General features: G+C 44.7%; 1 protein-coding gene across 1 annotated transcript in view; it reads left to right on the top strand.

Annotated features, from left to right (window-relative positions):
• The first annotated feature begins 444 nt into the window (after positions 1–444).
• The window catches only part of LOC124553482, a 35,998-nt gene continuing 16,326 nt past the window's right edge, over positions 445–20,116 (top strand). Inside the window, exons 1-3 of the mRNA XM_047127338.1 lie at positions 445–454; positions 1,813–1,940; positions 15,203–15,378. Coding sequence (XP_046983294.1) covers positions 445–454; positions 1,813–1,940; positions 15,203–15,378 — 314 coding nt within the window. The remainder of the gene's footprint in view (positions 455–1,812; positions 1,941–15,202; positions 15,379–20,116) is intronic.

The raw sequence follows: 20,116 nt of genomic DNA, 5'->3' as shown, positions 1-20,116 counted from the left end.
AAACATCGTGTACACACATCATTCTCCATCTTTAGCAATGTCTTTTCTGTTCTGAAAATAGGCTCGCATAAGAACGAAATGCCAAAAATCTGGCACGGGCATAAAAATAATGCAGTATTTTTCTTAAAGACGTTGTGTCTGCCATTAACTGTAACATTATTTGTTTTCACGACTACATTTTCGATCCTTGCCCTTTATACAAGTATACAGCAATAACCGAAAGGTGAAGTGCAGATGGCATGTATAGAACGCCACTATCATCCCATACATGAGGCAGTTATATTACAAAAAATGCTAAAAACAGCACATCACTTGCATCGGGCCACTGGAGATGTCAAAATTTACAAATCTTCTGACGTGTGTATATCTCACTGTTGTCTCTGTATGTTGAGTCTCCTAATTCCGAGTGTACATCAACTTTAGATGAGCGTAAGGATCATAGCAATGGCATCAGGTAAATTTATTGTTACTGATGTTAACATCACTAACATGAATCCCCTCTAACCACTGTTCATGATGTTTATACGACAACTGAGGTGGTTGGTGGGGAACATATTCACAAGTCGTTTCTTCTTTGCCCTTAGCAGTGATTGTACATGCCACAGTAAACGTTTTATACCAGAGTATCTTAATATCGTGTTTACATTTGTTAACAAAATTTGGCATTCTGTTTACGATACAAGCATTTGGCATAAAGAAAAAAGATAAGACATTTCTTTATTGTGATAGTGCGTAATAGTACATATGGTATCCATCGTCAAAGGCTTACATTAGCTTGGCTGCTCATAAAAACATGGCAGTAATAATCATATATATATATATATATATATATATATATAATTTTACATGTGTATTTTTTGTACCACATTAACATCACAAAGGTATAAATCGCATTCACAACAACTTTCGTAGATGAATTGATCCGGTGGACAAATAAAAAGAAAAAGGAGCACAAAAAAAGAGATAAAAACATGTGATGGGATACATGTCACACACTACAGAACATTATGTGTATCATCATGTAATTGTAAAATGTACTGTTAATATGTAAGGTACTGTACCAGTACAAATGTAGTCATACATTTCCATGCTCCTTAGAAAGTTTAGGCCGAGAATGGCTTTTTCACCTACACTTGCAAAACACCTTATTCAATTTTTTACTGAATTAATAAAATATATTACTTATGTTAAAATAAATACATCCTAAATATAAAAACGTTTATGAGTGGACATAATTCTTCCTCATTTCCATACATATCATACAACTCACGGGAAACACAGTAAAGACTACTCATATTATAAAACCAGCATAGACACGATTCTGTGCAAATCGTTACGTCCAGTGCTTGTCAGTAAGTCAAAGTCAAATAGCCAAACTATACATTCTCATTTATGTTACTTTCTATTATTAGCACGTAAAACTGACTGGAATTTATCTCGAGGTCTCTTATTTCTTAAATCTGTCTTATTGTTGGGCAAGCTGTGTGGGTGATTTTTGAAATAGTTCTACATTTCCACTTCTTCAGGTATTTTGATACTTCTACCAATAGGTTAATTTTTATTACCGGATCTACGTTAGGTGATGGTACTCCTCTCCCTTGCTTGATGTGCTCTTTAAATTTGTCGCTGGAATATGAGCTTTGTAACGTCCGGTCAAGGTGTCCGTGCTGTAACTCATACGATTACTGACATTGTATATTGATCTAGTTTCAAAAGGTAAATGCTACCTGCATACGCTTTGTGGGGGCAGAAAGTGAAAGCTGTGCTTGCTACAGAAGTCTGATCCACTGGCTCGTCTCCCGTCTTGTGCAGATCTGCAGGCCCAGGCGGCTGTTTTCCGGGAACGCCTCTCCAGCTACTGGCGGGACGTGGCGCAGCTGCTCTCACTCGGTGCGGCGCACTTGCCACAGCTGTTGGTTCCCCTCGCATTCGAACGTATGGTAAGTGGAGTTTTTTCCTCCTCTTATAAACTGTATTATACGTACAGGCGGTGAGAAAATGACACACACCACCTGGTCAGTTCTTGGAGAGTGTTTCCCAGTTTACCTTCTTCACACTCTAGCTATCTTTGGCTCTCCAGTTCTAATACTAACCATCTGGAAAAATTCTGAAGCAACCTGTACTTCTGTGAGCCTTTTGGGGCCATGATACAGGGAGGCTAAGCTCGGAATGGTTAGAGATCGAAGAAAACCGTCTGTATCTTTCTTTTCTCGTATGCGCTAGCTACTTCTCTTACAGATTCAGATAACTTTGCACCCAATCCTGCTTTACAAGCTGAAGCATGTTAGCTTCATATTTAGTGGAGAGTGATCTAGAGTCTCAGTGTGGCATTTCAAGTCTCCATCGGCATCTTCTCTTCCTAAGAATCTCTACTCCATATGGAAGGCCTATAAAATTACTTATGCTCAACATGGAGGTTCGTCAACTTCAAATCTCGTAATGAAGCTGTATACATACCACATAATTCATACATTTCGACGCAACTGTTCAACGACTTCCCACCTTAACATTGACGTGACCATTTCCCACGACTCCATGGCCAGACGATAGCGCAGCTGACACTTGTGGCTCGACGCCATTGGTGGCCCCCTGTGCTCACCACTGCCGGCCAGCACTGTCCGTGTGACACGGCAATGCCCCAGCCGCCGCAGCCACAGAGGACGCGCGTCAATAACGAAAACCTGCAGCTGGGGTCCACCAGTTAGCGCGTGTTACGTCTGCGAGTGGCTTTGCTAAAGGCACTGTGCTACTACAGTCACAAGCGGAATATCTGGTGAATGCGTCAAGGCCAATGAAAATCTGTGCCAGACTAACGTGAAACCGGATGCTGCTTTCTGAGAGCATCCATCTCAGTCGTTAGCCTTTCTGCACGTGTCTCGTGGCCTAACTCGAACCATTATCGAGTCTGAATTCTCTGTCTGTGATTTATGAACACTACCACCAGTGATTTTCCCACTGCCGAGAATAACAGCTATGTGAACACATACACTGGACTCGCATTTCGCGAGGACGACGGTTCAATCCCGTGTCCGGCCTTTCTGATTTAGGGCACGGCCGACTTCCTTCCCCATCTTTCCCTAATCCGATGAGGCCGATGACGTCGCTGTCTGGTTTCCTTCCCCAAACAACCCAACCTTAACACATAGAATGGCCACTGCACATTATGACTGTTTGGATTCTGAAAGTAGTATACATGGAAAGCAAAAGGACGCAGTATGATCTGTGTCTTTGTGTAACTTTTGGTGGCGTATGTAGCAACGTGCCAGTCCCTAAAGTATCGTGTGAGCCTCATTTTGGATCCTTTGAGAAGAGAAGTAGGCGATACCTGTTTTAGTGAAGTGAAAAGGTTCTGGGTAGATTACACCTTTTTGCTATAATTATTACGGATGTTTGCTGGATGGTAATTTCAAAGATTGATAGTTGCGGGTTCCGCATTTAAGGATGGTTTCTGCCGACATCGTGTCATGTCCTGTCATTGCATCTTGTTTTCGTTACCATCATCTATGCATTTCACTGCAGGAAAGGCAATTTACCTGATACGTATCCAATATTTTGTAGGGTTAGTACCTCACAGCTTGCGAGAATGTTTAAAGGACTTCTTCTTTATTACATTTGCGGTGCAGCTACGCTTCGTTGATCATACACTGCACCTGCTTAGGAAAAGTGTAATTGCGAAAAGTTATTCCGTGAAACCAATGTTGTACAGATAGTTTCGATTTAAAGACACACTTTGCTTTCTGAATGAAACTTGAGTCTTCAGACAGCTGCAGCAGTCTTGAGGTACTCGTATTCGAGATAATTCCTCTCGTGGTTCTTCACTACAGCCCTGCAGAGTAGTACGGCAGGGCGTGCTGTGGCCCAGGTAAGGACGCAGCTCACGATTTTGACCCTGTGCCCCTGGTAACTGGGCTCTCACATAATACTGTGCACAAATATGTATGTATGTATGGTCAGAATAGTTCAAATGTCTCTGAGCACTATGGGACTTAACTTCTGAGGTCATCAGTCCCCTAGAACTTAGAACTACTTAAACCTAACTAACCTAAGGACATGACACACATCCATGCCAGAGGCAGGATTCGAACCTGCGACCGTAGCAGTCGCGCGGTTCCAGACTGAAGCGTTTAGAACCACTCGGCCACACCGGCCGGCATAGATTAGGTCTAGATGGCAGAAAGCGCAGTGGCGCCGTAGCAAGGACGACGGATTCAACGTTTTGGAAGGTGACGACACAAAAGTGTGCACCACCTTCCAATTCACTGCTCCTGCACAACGAGGGAAATTCTGCATTTTATTTCTCGTTTTCTGTACTGCTTATCGACGTACGGGTAAGAGTCGACTGCAGCCACGTGTCACCACTACTGTGAGTTTGGGTTGGGCCGTGCGCCGGGCCCCCTACTGTGTGGACTCGGCCCGTGTCGCTCGCTGGCCTCCCTCGCCCTGTGTTGCTGTGACGCCCACAGCCGGGCTGGCGGAAGGACGAAGCGGCTCAGACCGCAAACGGGATGTTAGCTGCCCACTGATCGATACCCGCACGCTGTCACAGCGAGGACGTAACGCACGTCCCACACACACACACACACACACACACGTAAACGCGTGCAGTATTCCTGGCGCACATCTGCAAAGCTCTACTTACGCAAATACGAATTGGAGGCGATAAATCGCGATCCCGTCTAGAACCGGTCGGCCATGTATGTATGTATGTAAATTTAAAAAATATTGTATTCGAAAAGGATTTATTTTTCTCTGGCTCCTGCCATCAATATAAAACTGATAAAGGAGGTATTTCATTCAAAAAATATGAAAAAGAAGAACAACTGTATTGTGAAAACAACTGAAAGCTTTTTAATTTCCATTTTTTCTCGTATTTGTTATATACGTAACAGTTTTGTTATTTCGTAATTGATTCATTACAATATACACATTCTTTTGTGAATAAGGTAATTTTTTAATTTCCAATGTCTATTAAACACTTATTAGTAACTCATAGAGAGAGAGCGAGAGAGAGAGAGAGAGAGAAAGAGAGAGAGAGAGAGAGACAGAGAGAAGTTTTCAGTGTGTACATACAGGGTGTTTCAAAAATGACCGGTATATTTGAAACGGTAATAAAAACTAAACGAGCAGCGATAGAAATACACCGTTTGTTGCAATATGCTTGGGACAACAGTACATTTTCAGGCGGACAAACTTTCGAAATTACAGTGGTTACAATTTTCAACAACAGATGGCGCTGCAAGTGATGTGAAAGATATAGAAGACAACGCAGTCTGTGGGTGCGCCATTCTGTACGTCGTCTTTCTGCTGTAAGCGTGTGCTGTTCACAACGTGCAAGTGTGCTGTAGACAACATGGTTTATTCCTTAGAACAGAGGATTTTTCTGGTGTTGGAATTCCACCGCCTAGAACACAGTGTTGTTGCAACAAGACGAAGTTTTCAACGGAGGTTTAATGTAACCAAAGGACCGAAAACCGATACAATAAAGGATCTGTTTGAAAAATTTCAACGGACTGGGAACGTGACGGATGAACGTGCTGGAAAGGTAGGGCGACCGCGTACGGCAACCACAGAGGGCAACGCGCAGCTAGTGCAGCAGGTGATCCGACAGCGGCCTCGGGTTTCCGTTCGCCGTGTTGCAGCTGCGGTCCAAATGACGCCAACGTCCACGTATCGTCTCGTGCGCCAGAGTTTACACCTCTATCCCTACAAAATTCAAACGCGGCAACCCCTCAGCGCCGCTACCATTGCTGCACGAGAGACATTCGCTAACGATATAGTGCACAGGATTGATGACGGCGATATGCATGTGGGCAGCATTTGGTTTACTGACGAAGCTTATTTTTACCTGGACGGCTTCGTCAATAAACAGAACTGGCGCATATGGGGAACCGAAAAGCCCCATGTTGCAGTCCCATCGTCCCTGCATCCTCAAAAAGTACTGGTCTGGGCCGCCATTTCTTCCAAAGGAATCATTGGCCCATTTTTCAGATCTGAAACGAGTACTGCATCACGCTGTCTGGACATTCTTCGTGAAATTGTGGCGGTACAAACTGCCTTAGACGACACTGCGAACACCTCGTGGTTTATGCAAGATGGTGCCCGGCCACATCGCACGGCCGACGTCTTTAATTTCCTGGATGAATATTTCGATGATCGTGTGATTGCTTTGGGCTATCCGAAACATACAGGAGGCGGCGTGGATTGGCCTCCCTATTCGCCAGACATGAACCCCTGTGACTTCTTTCTGTGGGGACACTTGAAAGACCAGGTGTACCGCCAGAATCCAGAAACGATTGAACAGCTGAAGCAGTACATCTCATCTGCATGTGAAGCCATTCCACCAGACACGTTGTCAAAGGTTTCGGGTAATTTCATTCAGAGACTACGCCATATTATTGCTACACATGGTGGATATGTGGAAAATATCGTACTATAGAGTTTCCCAGACCGCAGCGCCATCTGTTGTTGAAAATTGTAACTACTGTAATTTCGAAAGTTTGTCTGCCTGAAAATGTACTGTTGTCCCAAGCATATTGCAACAAATGGTGTATTTCTATCGCTGCTCGTTTAGTTTTTATTGCCGTTTCAAATATACTGGTCATTTTTGAAACACCCTGTACTTAGAACAGCAACAGCAATGGCAGCTCAAAAACAATACACACACACACACACACACACACACACACACACACACACACACAGACACACGCACGCACCATAAACATATTGTACATGTTCCACACGAAATATATACTCTGTCTCTGTCTCTCTCTCTCTCTCTCTCTCTCTCTCTCTCTCTCTCTCTCTCACGCACACACACACAGACACACACACATGGACGCACGCAGTGTGCAATGAAACATTCATAATCTCAAACATACACTCAGAACTGTGACAAACAGCTCATCAAAGTATTCCACACACACCCAGTCAAGTGGAACACCTTTTTACCTTTTTACTAACAAATAAACCCACCCAGACACATCAATAAATAGTCTGGGTGCAGCAGATTTCCACACCTACACCCCCCGATGAACCACTTGTGATCGTGATAGGACACCCCTGCTTCCAGCTGGAATTGCAGTATATACCTCAGTATATAACCTCAATCGAAATGTCTCCTGATAAGCATTTGTGGTGCAGCGCCAATGTCCTAGAGGAGGCACCTGTTGAAGTCACTGAACGTGAAAGTCTTTCAGGCTGTGCAAATCACCGTGTCTGTCATGCAGACTTGTGGGATAGTCCAGCTCTACCTCTAGGACATATCCCTCAACAGCATCATCAGCAGCCACATATTTGATCTCTTTCCTCAGTCTGGTGATTTCCCCTTTGGACATCCATGAGAGCCCTTCAAAAGGGAGACTTAGTTACACGGTTTGCCTTTAGAGACAGTTTACATCCAGGTAAAGGATGAAACTGAAATCGTCAGACAACCTGTACTCCCCCTCGATTATTTGCAAGTTATTTGCCTTGGCATACCTGCGCACACATTGGGAAAGTCACTCGTGGACCGCATGTTCCAGGAAGACATGCATCTCAACGTTGGTCAAGAATTCGCTGCTGGCTTGTGTCTTTCTTAACATGGCATCCCACGAAATCTCAGCCATATGCTACAGAACTTCTCGAAGATGTTGCCGGTCAGATGTACATTCGTGTTCATCATTTTACATGTTCTGATAAATCAGAGATGCCGAAGTCCTGCTGTTCATTCACCAATTGCCCGTTCTTTCCATTCATTATGGAAATGCCTCTTAGTTTACTAGAGAATCCAGATATTCGTATGGAAAGACCGCTTCTCCGTCACAAGTTGAAACTCTTGAAACTCTACATCATCGAGATATGTGGCTCGCTTTGCTAAGAATATCTCCAGGACGCGTTGGTTCAGCAAATTTCTTAAGAGACGTGAGCATGAAGCGTTGTGAATCCAGGAAGTGGTGCGATCCTCTTTGAAGCGGCATGTATTTGTGAACGGTGTCAGCAGTGACACTGATCTCATCATCCTACTACCCAGACTCGTCAAAGTGCTGAACTAGAAAGTGGGCATCGTGCTCACTGAAATTGTGGAAAAGATGGCTGTGTGCTGTGGCAGTTGGTACTTACAGTTACACGGGTTGTCAGCTGCACTCTGGTACTTCCCCGTTACGTGGCAACAGTCTCTACAGGGAGCTTCCTCACCTCTGTCCAGTCACAGTCCCCAGGTATAACGATCAGCTGCCTGCTTGTACAGTGCATCATTCTCCTTCACGTTGGTCATGAGGACGTTTTCACTATAAATGTTATAAACATCCCGTACAAGACTTTCAAGCTCAGTGAGCAGCCATCTCGCACTGTCCCCTTGACATAAGATTTTAATTTTAGTGCACAGAACTTGATGGGTAGCCACATATCGTATGCATGATTTTGTGACAGTGATACGGGAGGCAGAGGCACCACGTTCACACTGTACCACAGGAGCTAGGAGGCGCTCTAAATCGACGTAAACGACAAAGGGACAGAAATGTTGGTGACAGGCATTCTTAAACTTCGAGAACCGTTTATCCTTGATAAGCATTTCCACACCTATTGTATCCTGGCTCTAGCAGTCAATCAGGTGTCTTTCAAGATACATGCTCTTGGTAAACGACTTAAGACATCTACAGCAAAAATATCTTGCACCTTTTTTGTTTTCATTTCAGAGGAACGTAGGTGGGACATGTATTTTATCCAAACGTTGTGTTGGTTATCGCCTTCAGAGATTAGCAGCAGGTCTACACTTTTTGGATGTTTCTCGGCTAATATGGACAAGAAGAGGGGACCACCTAATTTACGGTCGACTTCTTTGTCGATGTGACACAGCGTGTTAATGTTTGTCTTATTCTTATGGCTCTCTTACATTCGGCCATAAACGAGAAGTTAGAACGCCAGTGGACATCGGGTGTTTGTTGTGTATCTGTATGCCCTGTATTTTTTGGTTAATTTCTATCACTAGTGAGAAGCAACCATGGAAATCAAATTAAATTCCTGTCGTCATGATTCTGGGCATTAGGACATGCTTTTTGTTAGCGGTATATACTTTTGAAGAGAGATGCAACTGGACCCCACAATAAGTTGATCAAAATCTTATGAACATAAATCAAGGCAGGGTATACAGCTGAGTGTCTTACAGGACTCCCTTTCCTGCACCTCAGAAAAGTGACTCAGTATGACCGCTCTGGTATCGACTCACCCCATGATGTCACGACAGCTCTCCCCCTAACTTGGACAATGCTCTTCCCCTCAACGACACGTCCAACTCCTAATAACTCTGCACACGAGAAGGAGAAAGAGACGCAGTTGATAAGTATCTAAGGAAGGAGAAATAAAAATCCGTATTCGTATAATAATAATAATAAATTCTGAGTACTCACAAGTAAAACTGTTGTTGTGTTCATTGCTGGAATACACTTCCAGCAACTCATCATCAGTGGGCATGTTTGTCATTAAGGGCATATCCCACATGGGATCTAGAGGAGGTGTATGACGTAGGTAGGTGAATGTGTCTAAGAGGATATGAGCAAACCCAAACGAAAACACAGGTGCTAAAGAACTAGTAGCTGGTAGTTGTGTCACAACACCGATATTCGCATTCAGCACATCTACAAACAAGAGCATCTCAAAAATAACAACAAAAAATTTAATGCTGTAGAATAAGCGATATCTGCCTCTGAACAATCGAAGTCGTCCCCCAGAGATCATCATCATCGTCATCATCATTATCAGCTGCTGGGTTCAGATCCCACAGCGAGTAACGCCAGGTCGTACCTAGAAAAGAAGGAGTAGAACCAATAAGAATCGCTTACACTACTGGCCATTAAAATTGCTACGCCAAGAAGAAATGCAGATGATAAACGCGTAATCATTGGACAAATATATTATTCTAGAACTGATATGTGATTACATTTTCACGCAATTTGGGTGCATAGATCCTGAGAAATGAGTACCCAGAACAACCACCTCTGGCCGTAATAACGGCTTTGATACGTCTTCGCATTGAGTCAAACCGAGCTTAGATGCGGTAGCAGGTACAGCTGCCCATGCAGCTTCATACACGATACCACACTCATTAAGAGTAGTGACTGGCGTATTGTGACGAGCCAGTTGCTCGGCCACCATTGACCTGACGTTTTCAATTGGCGAGAGATCTGGAGAATGTGCTGGCCAGGGCAGCAGTCGAACATTTCTGTATCCAGAAAGGCCCGTACAGGACCTGCAACATGCGCTCGTGCATTATCCTGCTGAAATGTAGGATTTCGCAGGGGCCGAATGAAGGCTAGAGCCACGGGTCGTAAGACATCTGAAATGCAACGTCCACTGTTCAAAGTGCCGTCAATGCGAACAAGAGGTGACCGAGACGTGTAACCAATGGCACCCCACACCATCACGCCGGGTGATACGCCAGTGTGGCGATGACGAATACAGGCTTCGAATGTACGTTCACCGTGACGTCGCCAAACACGGATGCGACCATCATGATGCTGTAAAGAGAACCTGGATTCATCCGAAAAAAATTAAGTTTTGCCATTCGTGCACCCAGGTTCGTCATTGAGTACACCATCGCAGGCGCTGCTGTCTGTGATGCAGCGTTAAGGGTAACTGCAGCCACGGTCTCCGAGCTGATAGTCCATGCTGCTGCAAACGTCGTAGAACTGTTCGTGCAGATGATTGTTCTCTTGAAAATGTCCCCATCTGTTGACTCAGGGATCGAGACGTGGCTGCACGATCCGTTAGAGCCATGCAGGTAAGATTCTTGTCATCTCGACTGCTAGTCATATTAGGCCGTTGGGATCCAGCACGGCGTTCCGTATTACCCTCCTGAACCCACCGATTCCATATTCTGCTAACAGTCATTGGATCTCGACCTATGTCGTGATACGATAAAGCAGAATCGCGATAGGCAACAATCAGACCTTTATCAAAGTCGGAAATATGATGGTACGCATTTCTCCTCCTTACACGAGGCATCACAACAACGTTTCACCAGGCAACGCCGGTCAACTGTTTGTGTATGAGAAGTCGGTTGGAAACTTTCCTCGTGTCGGCACGTAGTAGGTGTCGCCACTGGCGCCAACATTGTGTGAATCCTCTGAAAAGGTAATCATTTGCATATCACAGCATCCTCTTCCTGTCGGTTAAATTTCGCGTCTGTAGCGCGCCATCTTCGTGGTGTAGCTATTCTAATGGCCAGTAGTGCATAAACAAAAACACTATAGAAAATACGTATACTTGCTTTCATCCTCAGCCAAGGTGACCACGGTGAATGACATCACAGCGTCGTCGGTAAACAGTGACAGCAGTGCGGTGTCATCATTGTTGTCCAACGTGCGTGGCCATGACTGCAGTCACCATCGTCGTCACGCATACCGCACGAGCGCTTGACTCCGATATCAGGGCTGGCTGGCAGTCGGAGAGAGAGCAAGACTCGGGTCGCCCTCCGCAGGGCTGTTTACAAACCCCTTCGGCCACGCAGCGTGCGCTGATCAGCAATTCAAGTCGCAATCCATCACGCTTCTTATCTCGCCACTAACATTACTTACACATAGCGCATTGCGACAGTGCCCAGCGTGTTGGTACACATTTGAACATGCCTCTCTCAACTTGCTACTACTCTCACTACTTACCATGCGTGGACGCCAGGCAGCACAAACGGGTTTATTTCTCGTAAGAAGAAGAACTTCCACATATTAAACGAGTGGGATTGTGCTGTGACAGAAACGCACGAAATGGAATATGCTGGTTGCAAGTAGCTGCTGATCGGCTACTTTTGAGCGACACATTGCAGAAACTTGGGAAATCATCTCGACAGTTCTCCAAAAAGAGTGTAGATGTCACCTGGTAAATAAACACAGCTGACAAAAGAACTGCAAAAAATGAGCTCGGGAGTATCTAAACAAGTACAAAATTTTTATTAAGAAAATAATATTTGCACATATCTGCAACACAAGTACATCCATTTTCATCTCCAGCACCGTACACTTGCTTAAGGTGTCGGACTGACATACAGTTGAATGATTCCAAATTCAGGATGGCAGTGTTCTTGAAAATATCCCACATTCTGGCCACCACCTCACGACCTTTGACGTGCATGACGCTCTCTCTGTGATCACAGTTTCGGAGTGACGTCAACATATCCTCACAGGTCATTCCTGTATCGTGGCGGCTACTGCGATAGTGGAATCGAGTCAATCACGCTACTGTCTTCCAAGACATGTCACACTTCGTTGTTCTGAGCAGCTGGGCAGAAGTGACAACTGTGTAGAAACTTGTCGAAACACAGACTGAGTCGACGCGTGTGACAACAGCTACATCTTCAATCATCTGTAAACATGAAGCGGCCGCACTCGTCGTGGAGGCCTCGCCCGTGAGCAACAATGTTGTACCAGAGGCAGGCAGCTTGGACCCTGGCAAGCAGGTCTTCAGCTGTATCTACAGGTGTTTCGTACACCTACATCTTGGCATAACCGCAGAGAATGAAGTCGAGGGTTGTAAGATCCAGCGATCGCAATGGCCATCAGAGAGGACCCCCCCCCCCCCCCCCTTTCCAGTCCTACAATGAGTGTGAGTATTCTTCAGGTGCTTGGTGCTTGCAGACATTAACATCAAAGTGGAATGATCTTGGATAATGACCTAAAATACCTTGACAGAGAATCTTTGCTGTTGGCCTCCGATATGGGTGGCGTGGGTGTTGTCCTCATTCTAGATCTGCCTGTTTGGCTTTTGAAAACAACATCGCGGATGAATGAGGCCTCATCCACAAACAATACAAACTGTATGAAGTTGGACAGTACAGCGCAGTGAACGATACTGGATTGCCACAAGCAGACATAGGGCTCAAAGTCCGTTCGTCGCAGTGCTTGCACATTTCATCTGTGATTACTCATTGTGCGCTGTACAGAGCAACACACCTCGCCATGAACACGACACAAGCTATCTGATGCAATGGACAGCTGACAGCAGGGTCAGTGGTGTGCTTGCGGCACAGGTTAATGCGCCACTGCGGTGCTTGAGTGCTACGAGCCGAGTTGTGCACAGTAGGTCCGTTTGGTGGTCAGGTGTGTACACTGTTTATCAGCTGCTACTGTTCCAGTGCACAACGGACACCCGAGATCTTTGCAAGAGTGTAAAGAGCTGCAGGCATCATTGCAATACATGCATTCAGACTGACAGTCGTTGCTTTGAAGAATTACTATGAGCTACATTGTTGTTCGGTGGTGTATGCTGTGTATGTCCTTAACACAATAAATATGCACTTTCGAGTATTGGTTCCCTATCTCAATTTAATTTATTGTGCAATCACTGTCACCTGTTTCAGTGTGACCCAAAAGGATTGGAGACTCCACGTACAGAGAACAAGAGCAGTTCTGTCCCACTTCCCTCAGACACTCCTGACAGCACCCATGTCTGTGGTGAGCACTCACCTTCCAGAACAATATACTGGGTGATGCTAGGGTAGATAGAAGAAAGGAAAACAGAATGGGCAAGTGCGAGAGGGACTCACGCACTAAGGGTTCTGTACAAACTCCCCATCCAGGGAATCGAGATTCCCAGTGATTTTTGCCTGTTATCGAGACTCTGTAACTTTACTGGCAAGATACTGCTCCCAGCAATACCAAGATCGGTCCAGAAATTCTGCGTTATTTTGTCAGCCCAGCCCAAACAAACATGAACAAGCAAGCAGAGGACTTTAGTTTACATATGTAGGGAGAGAAGATTTAATAACACATTTCTGTTTACGTACTAAATCATGAATACAACATACATTTTATGTTCGGATGCAGTAATGTTCGTATGTTATACTTTCAACAGGTGATGAATACAATGTATGTCCAAATCGAAAACGACATTTTTATGTGATATAATTACAAGTTAACAAGTTTCAGATTTTTTGCTTTACTTGTACCGGAAAACTTAGTTGTTGCCAAATCTCACGATTCCAAGTTTCGATGAGTGAGTTTTCGATTATCAAAACACGAGACATAAACGGCCGTCCGAATCTGTTGACTGGAGTCAGTTATAAGCTTACAATTTTTACGCCGCAAAGGATCCTTATACCTTTGTATGTGATATAATTTGAACATGATACCCAGAACTGATCCAGAGAAAAAGATTCCCAACAGATGGACAGACAAATAGACAAACTGATAAAAAATAATACGAAAAGTATTTTCTAGAGTTATATAGTTACCAATTATGGATTTTAAGATTTTTTTCCTTTATTTGCACTGTGAAATCTGGCTTCTTCCTAAATGTCATGATTCTAAATCAACTGGGGGCACCTTATAGATTTTTGTGAATGATTTTTCAAGTATGAAAATATGTAATTTAAATGGCCATATCTTTATTGCAGTGACTTAGAAGCCTACAATTTGTACAACGCCAAAGGAACATAGACGTTAATACGTGACACAAATGTGAACTTCGTACCCGAAAATGGTCCAGAAAAAATGATCTTAACACTCGGACAGTCAATACATTCCTTCAAATCTGCAATATTCGAGACGTGTTGAGATACAGACGACATCGTGTTAGATGACGAGCTACAAACGCAAATTTTCGGCAAAAGCAATCAGCCAGACGACAGACAAAAGCTACAACATTTTGAGTCAAACTGACATTTCGTGTGTGCACAATTAACTCAGACAATGTTTCAGATATGGAGCGGCTGATGTTTATCGTTGCGTTTGTAGAAGGTCATAACATGTGTTCAGGTTTCTCACAGCGTTGCTAAAGAGTGGGATTTTGACGTATTTGTCAACAGTGTGGCCATTCTATTTTCGAAAATCGTTCAAAAGTTTGAATAGAATCTCCTCAGAGTTCCAGCCACGCCATGTGGCTTTACACGTAGGAACTCGACGCTGCTGGCAGCTCCAGAACATTTCAGTTGGATACATCGTCAAGGGAGTATACATTCATACATTCAGACGTCTGTAATGTCAAATACCAAGAAATATCTGCACCTCTCTTATCGGATGTCACAGTTTGAGAAATGTATTTATTTAATAAAACCCCACTAGGCATCTGCTGTGCATTAATGTTTTTATGCCTGTACAAAACTGAATGTACTACAGTCATGCGCTGGCAGTAATTTCAGTGTCATGTAATAGTGCTACACGTAACTGTATACTAAGACAGGCTGCTGCTTGTGGATGTTACGAAAGTAATTTGAACTATTTTCTGTGTGTCTCAGGGTAACCACGCAAGTGATCAGCAACTCCACGGTTGGATTAAGGACATGGAACGTGTGAAAGACATGCTGCGCACGCAATTAACCGGATGGGTACAGGACTTGCAATTCTCCAGCAAACAGGTGGAGCACTACGAGGTGGAAGAAGACAAGGACGGGCCAGGGAACTTGACAATCAGGTATAAGCCAGTGTACACTCAAATGTCTGTCGTACTCACTATGGTTTATTGGAGTTTATCTCACTTTTATCCATGGAAGTATTCATTAAAGTTATAGAAAACACAGGGGTCATTTAATTCAAAATGGAGTAAAGAACTAGCACTAATAGACAGTAGTGAAGGACATGGTTACAGAAACTCGTGGTTTACAAAGTTTTTTGACTCTGCTTAGCCTTCGATTTTTTGATTCGTATTGTGTCTTAAAATGTGCCACGTATTACGTAACAGACCAGCGGAGAAAACTGACACAAAAAACGATGCTACTGCAGTTACTAGAGAAAGCATTGATGGTTACAGACACTTCCGAAGTTTTCATAATTTGTGCAAACAATGATGTGGAACCTGACACGAAAAGTGAGCGTGTTCTCGTCTTATTCGGGACAAAAAAAAAACACTTCGGGAGAAATTACGGTAATACCGTCTAGTTGCGACTCTAGTCCAGATACTGGCATCCAGTCGGCGAGGAAAAGAGGCCTCAAGTCATGTTCATCTCAATAGATGGGGGAAAAATTTAAGCAGCGATGAGGGAAGGAAGCGGATAGCCATCGTTCTTCGTAACTGTATACTAAGACACGCTGCTGCTTGTGGATGGTGTGTTTAAATCAGTCCGTAGCATAGAGCGTAAATACTGGAGGTTGCGAGCGGGAGGAAAGCGGAATAGTCTGTCGAGTGGTTGACATATGGGGCCGTGGAATGGAGTGTTGTAGGAGATATGTTGGCACTACGGAGGGTGACCAGGTGGCCTCCTGTGTGGGAATGGGCAAGCTCCCAGCAGGCAGCCCAGGTCTTGTGGCGGTGTTGTTGGACTCTTTCAGGTGGCTTATTGTGGAATAGCTATGGAGGTGGAGAACATGGATTAGGATGGACAATTAGACTCAGTCGTGATTGCTATCAATTAGATGAAAGACTTCTGCAGTTGTATCTGAAGATGTCGGTAGGGGAGCTACTTTACGATGAGTGTGTCTGGGAAATGGACTAGGTCTTTTGAAACGAAGGTGATCAACCGACATCTACAGTTAAGTTCATCGTGGGAACTGATGTGGGTAAACAGCTGTGGAGAGGCAGTGGTCAGTGTGAGGAACGAAATTATGTGCTATAGGATGATGACAGAGACACAGTAGGACAGATCACGGCCAGGGTGGTAAAATACACACTCACGATAAAGTATTATTCAGGATGATTGAACATGATTTGTAGCCAACTGGAGCTGTTTTTGAGGAACGGTATTGTTACTCCACAATGTTTATTGTGTGGGGATTTTTGATTTGCTACTCCACATCTGTCATCAGAACAGTGAGTGGGTTACTGGTTCACTGTGTATAGACACATGCAGATAGTGTGACGGGATAAAACTATCGATATTGTGTCAGGCAGTGGGAATGAAGGTAACAGTGGTTGGGAAGGTGAACTGAAAGTCGGAGATGGGTAGATTTCAAGACAGGGGTGCACTACACAAAGGAAGCAGCTAATCGGATAGCAGAGTACTTGTGGAGTGCACATGGGGGGTTTCAGGCTAGCCAGTAGTTTGAGGTACTCTCATGAACACTCGCCAGTTGGTACACATTTAGGGAAACCAGATAGCTTTCAGAGTAAAGTCAGTTCGACTCTGAAACTTTTATCAGCCAACTGTCGAAGTATTTGTAACATAGTTCCCAAATTTGCTCTCCTCCATGAACGCTCTCAGCCTCAAATTATTCTTGAATTGAGAGCTGGCTAAGACCCGAAGTAAAAAAAACTGAGATATTTAGCGAGTCTTGGAATGTTTATCGGAAAGACATATTCGACGCCGTAGGAGGGGAAGTGTTTATTGCAGTTGACAAAAAATATTCTCTTTACTGAAGTTGAATTTGAGTGCAATAGTGAAATTACGTGGTCGCACATAACAGGACTAGGTGAAACCATATCAGTTGTTGGATGTTTTTACCACCCACCCGACTCCGCTGGGACAGATGTGGAGCCATTCAAAGAATCAGCATTGCATAAATATCCAGATCACGCGACACTAGCTGGCGGTGACCTTAACCTACCGAGCATAGACTGGGACGTCTATGGATTCACTGCAGCTCGTGCAGACAGACAGTCTTGTGAAGGACTTTTGAACACATTTTCCGAAAACTGTGTTGAGCAGCTAGTTCGTCAGCCAGCACAAACAGGCAGGACCTTATCGATGGCGTCAGCATAGAGATGGGGATTAGTGAACATGATGTCATCATAGCGACTATGGTTACGAAAGTCAGTAAATCAGTCAAGAACGCTAGGAGAGTTGATATGCAGTTGTCAGCGTCTCACTTGGACAATAAAATACAATCATTTAATTCCAGAATTATGGTCATAGAGGAATTATGGCTAAAGTTTAAAGAGATTGTAAATCGTGATCCGGAAAAGTATGCGCCTACTAAGTGGAGTACGGGCGGAAAAGACTCATCGTGCTTTAATAACAAAATTCGGAAAATGCTGAGGAACGAAAGGCTGTTACATTCTCGGTTCAAAAGAGAACGCGCAAATGAGGACAGCAAGGTTTGTAGAGATTCGTGCGTCTGTGAAAAGATCTGTGCGCAAATCATACAACAGGTACCACCGGAGAACCGGAAAAAGTTTTGGTCCTCTGCAAAATCGTTAAGCGGATCTAACGCTTCTATTCAGTCACACGTTGACCAGTCTGCTTTGGCGCTAGAATATTCCAAAAGGAAGGCCGAAGTTAAAAATTCCTCGTTTAAGGAATCGTTCACGCAGGAGAATGGTACAAACGTGCCGTCGCTTGACCGTCGCACAGAGTCCCGTTTGGAAATCATAGTAATGAGTACCCCTGGCATAGAGAAACAGCTGAAAATAAATAAGTGGCAATGCCTAGATGGAATGCCAGTTTGGTTTTACAAAGAGTAGAGTATGGCATTGGCCCCTTACTTAGCTTGCATTTACCGCGAATCTTGCGATCAGCTCCTTTTCTCGCATGATGCACTGAGAGCTATGGATGAAGGGCAACAGGCAGATTCCATATTTCTAGATTTCTCGAAAGCATTTGTCACGGTGTCCCATTGCGGGGTGATAACGCAAGAACGAGCATATGGAATAAGTTGAGTGACTGCAGGTTGACACACGATGACAAAATTTCTAGTTGGTGTGATGAATGGCAGGTGGCTCTTGCTGTAGACGAAAGCGGATGAGTGGCAAAAACGAACCCGCAATATCCGGATACGGCACTCCAAGTGTCCTGCTTACCACAGTCACTTCGTTGAAATATCTGGACGTAATGTTGCGAAGCGAGATGAAATTGAATAAACGTGTGAGGATTCTGGTAGGAAAGGCGAACGGTCGATTTGGGTTTATTGGGAGAGTTTTGTGAAAGTGTGGTTCGTATGTAAGGGAGACCCCGTGTAGGACGCCAGAGCGACTTCTTGTTCAGCATTGCTCGAGTGTTTGGGATCTGCTCCAGGTCGGATAGAAAGAAGACATTGAAACAATTCAGGGGAGCAGGTAGATTTCTTACCGGAGTTTCGATCAGCATGCAAGTGTTACGTATATGCTTCAGGAGCTCAGCAGGGAATTGTTGGAGGGAAGAAGACACTCATTTCGAACAAAACAACTGAGGAAGTTTAGAGAATCGGCACTTGAACCTGGCTGCAGAACGATCCTAATGACGCGAGCATACATTTCTGGTAGGGACCACGAAGACAAGATACGAGGAATTACGGCTCCTAAGGAGGCATATAGACAGGCGTCTGTCCCTCGCTCTGTCAGCGAGCGGAACAGGAAAGGAAACCACTAGTTGTGGAACAGGGTACCCTCCGCCACGCACCGCACGGTGGCTTGCGGATTATGTATGTAGATGTAGATAAAAAGGACGATAGTTGAGAGGAATTATTGGTTTCATGTCCGTAAATTTAGTGAAATCATTTTTGTCTTTGTTTCATTTGAAATCGTGAGGTTTTATCTATTCTATTTCATCTGTTTGGTCTTATGACTGCATGCATGAGGGTTGTGGTGTAATAGGTGGCCCCAGTTGTGTGTAGATAAGGACATTGACAGGAGTTTATGACGGCGGTGACGAATGTGGATGTGGTTGGAACTTCTGGCTCCGGCAGTGGTGGGGGCGTTGGGGCGGGCCGCGGTTTGGGGCTGGCGACGGTGTTGGCGACAGAGCCAGCGGCAGAGGCTGCTGGAGAGGGAGTCGACGGTGGCGCAGGTGGCGGCGACGGTGGTGGAGCATTTGACGCAGGCAGTGGCTAAGGGGCTGCCAGAATACGGCTCTCTGTGAGTGGTGAAGCAATGAAGACGACGACGAAGGGTGGGAGATGATCGGCGAAGAACCACTGGGAGAGTCCAGCTGAGAGCTGAGGTGCTGGCGAAGTATGGTGGGGCGTGTCAGTAAAACGGAGGATATACTTCGTACTGGAAATTTTGGGAGGACATTTTGGGGTTAACAGGAGTAAAGCGAGTCAGAGAATATACTCCAGCCGAGAATGTGCTCATCGCGAGTAAAAGGGTGAGGGATGTTGCTCAAAACAGAGAACGTTCTCCGATTTCGTGTTAACAAAACTAGAGGAGCTTCTCACAACCGGAAAATATTGAAGCGAGATCTGTAGCAGTCTTCGGGCTGAGGGGCCACAGCGGCAGTGGTGCAGCTTAGGTAGCGCCCTCCTAGTCCAGGCAGCGCACCATTTCGTGTCTCTTCTGTAGTTCACGTATCGCCATTTACAGT

The sequence above is a fragment of the Schistocerca americana genome, chromosome 11 (genome assembly GCF_021461395.2).
Source record: "Schistocerca americana isolate TAMUIC-IGC-003095 chromosome 11, iqSchAmer2.1, whole genome shotgun sequence".
NCBI classification, from domain to species: Eukaryota; Metazoa; Arthropoda; class Insecta; order Orthoptera; family Acrididae; genus Schistocerca; species Schistocerca americana.
The sequence above is the reverse complement of the archived record's forward strand: the minus strand, read 5'-3'. Positions and strand labels throughout refer to the sequence as shown.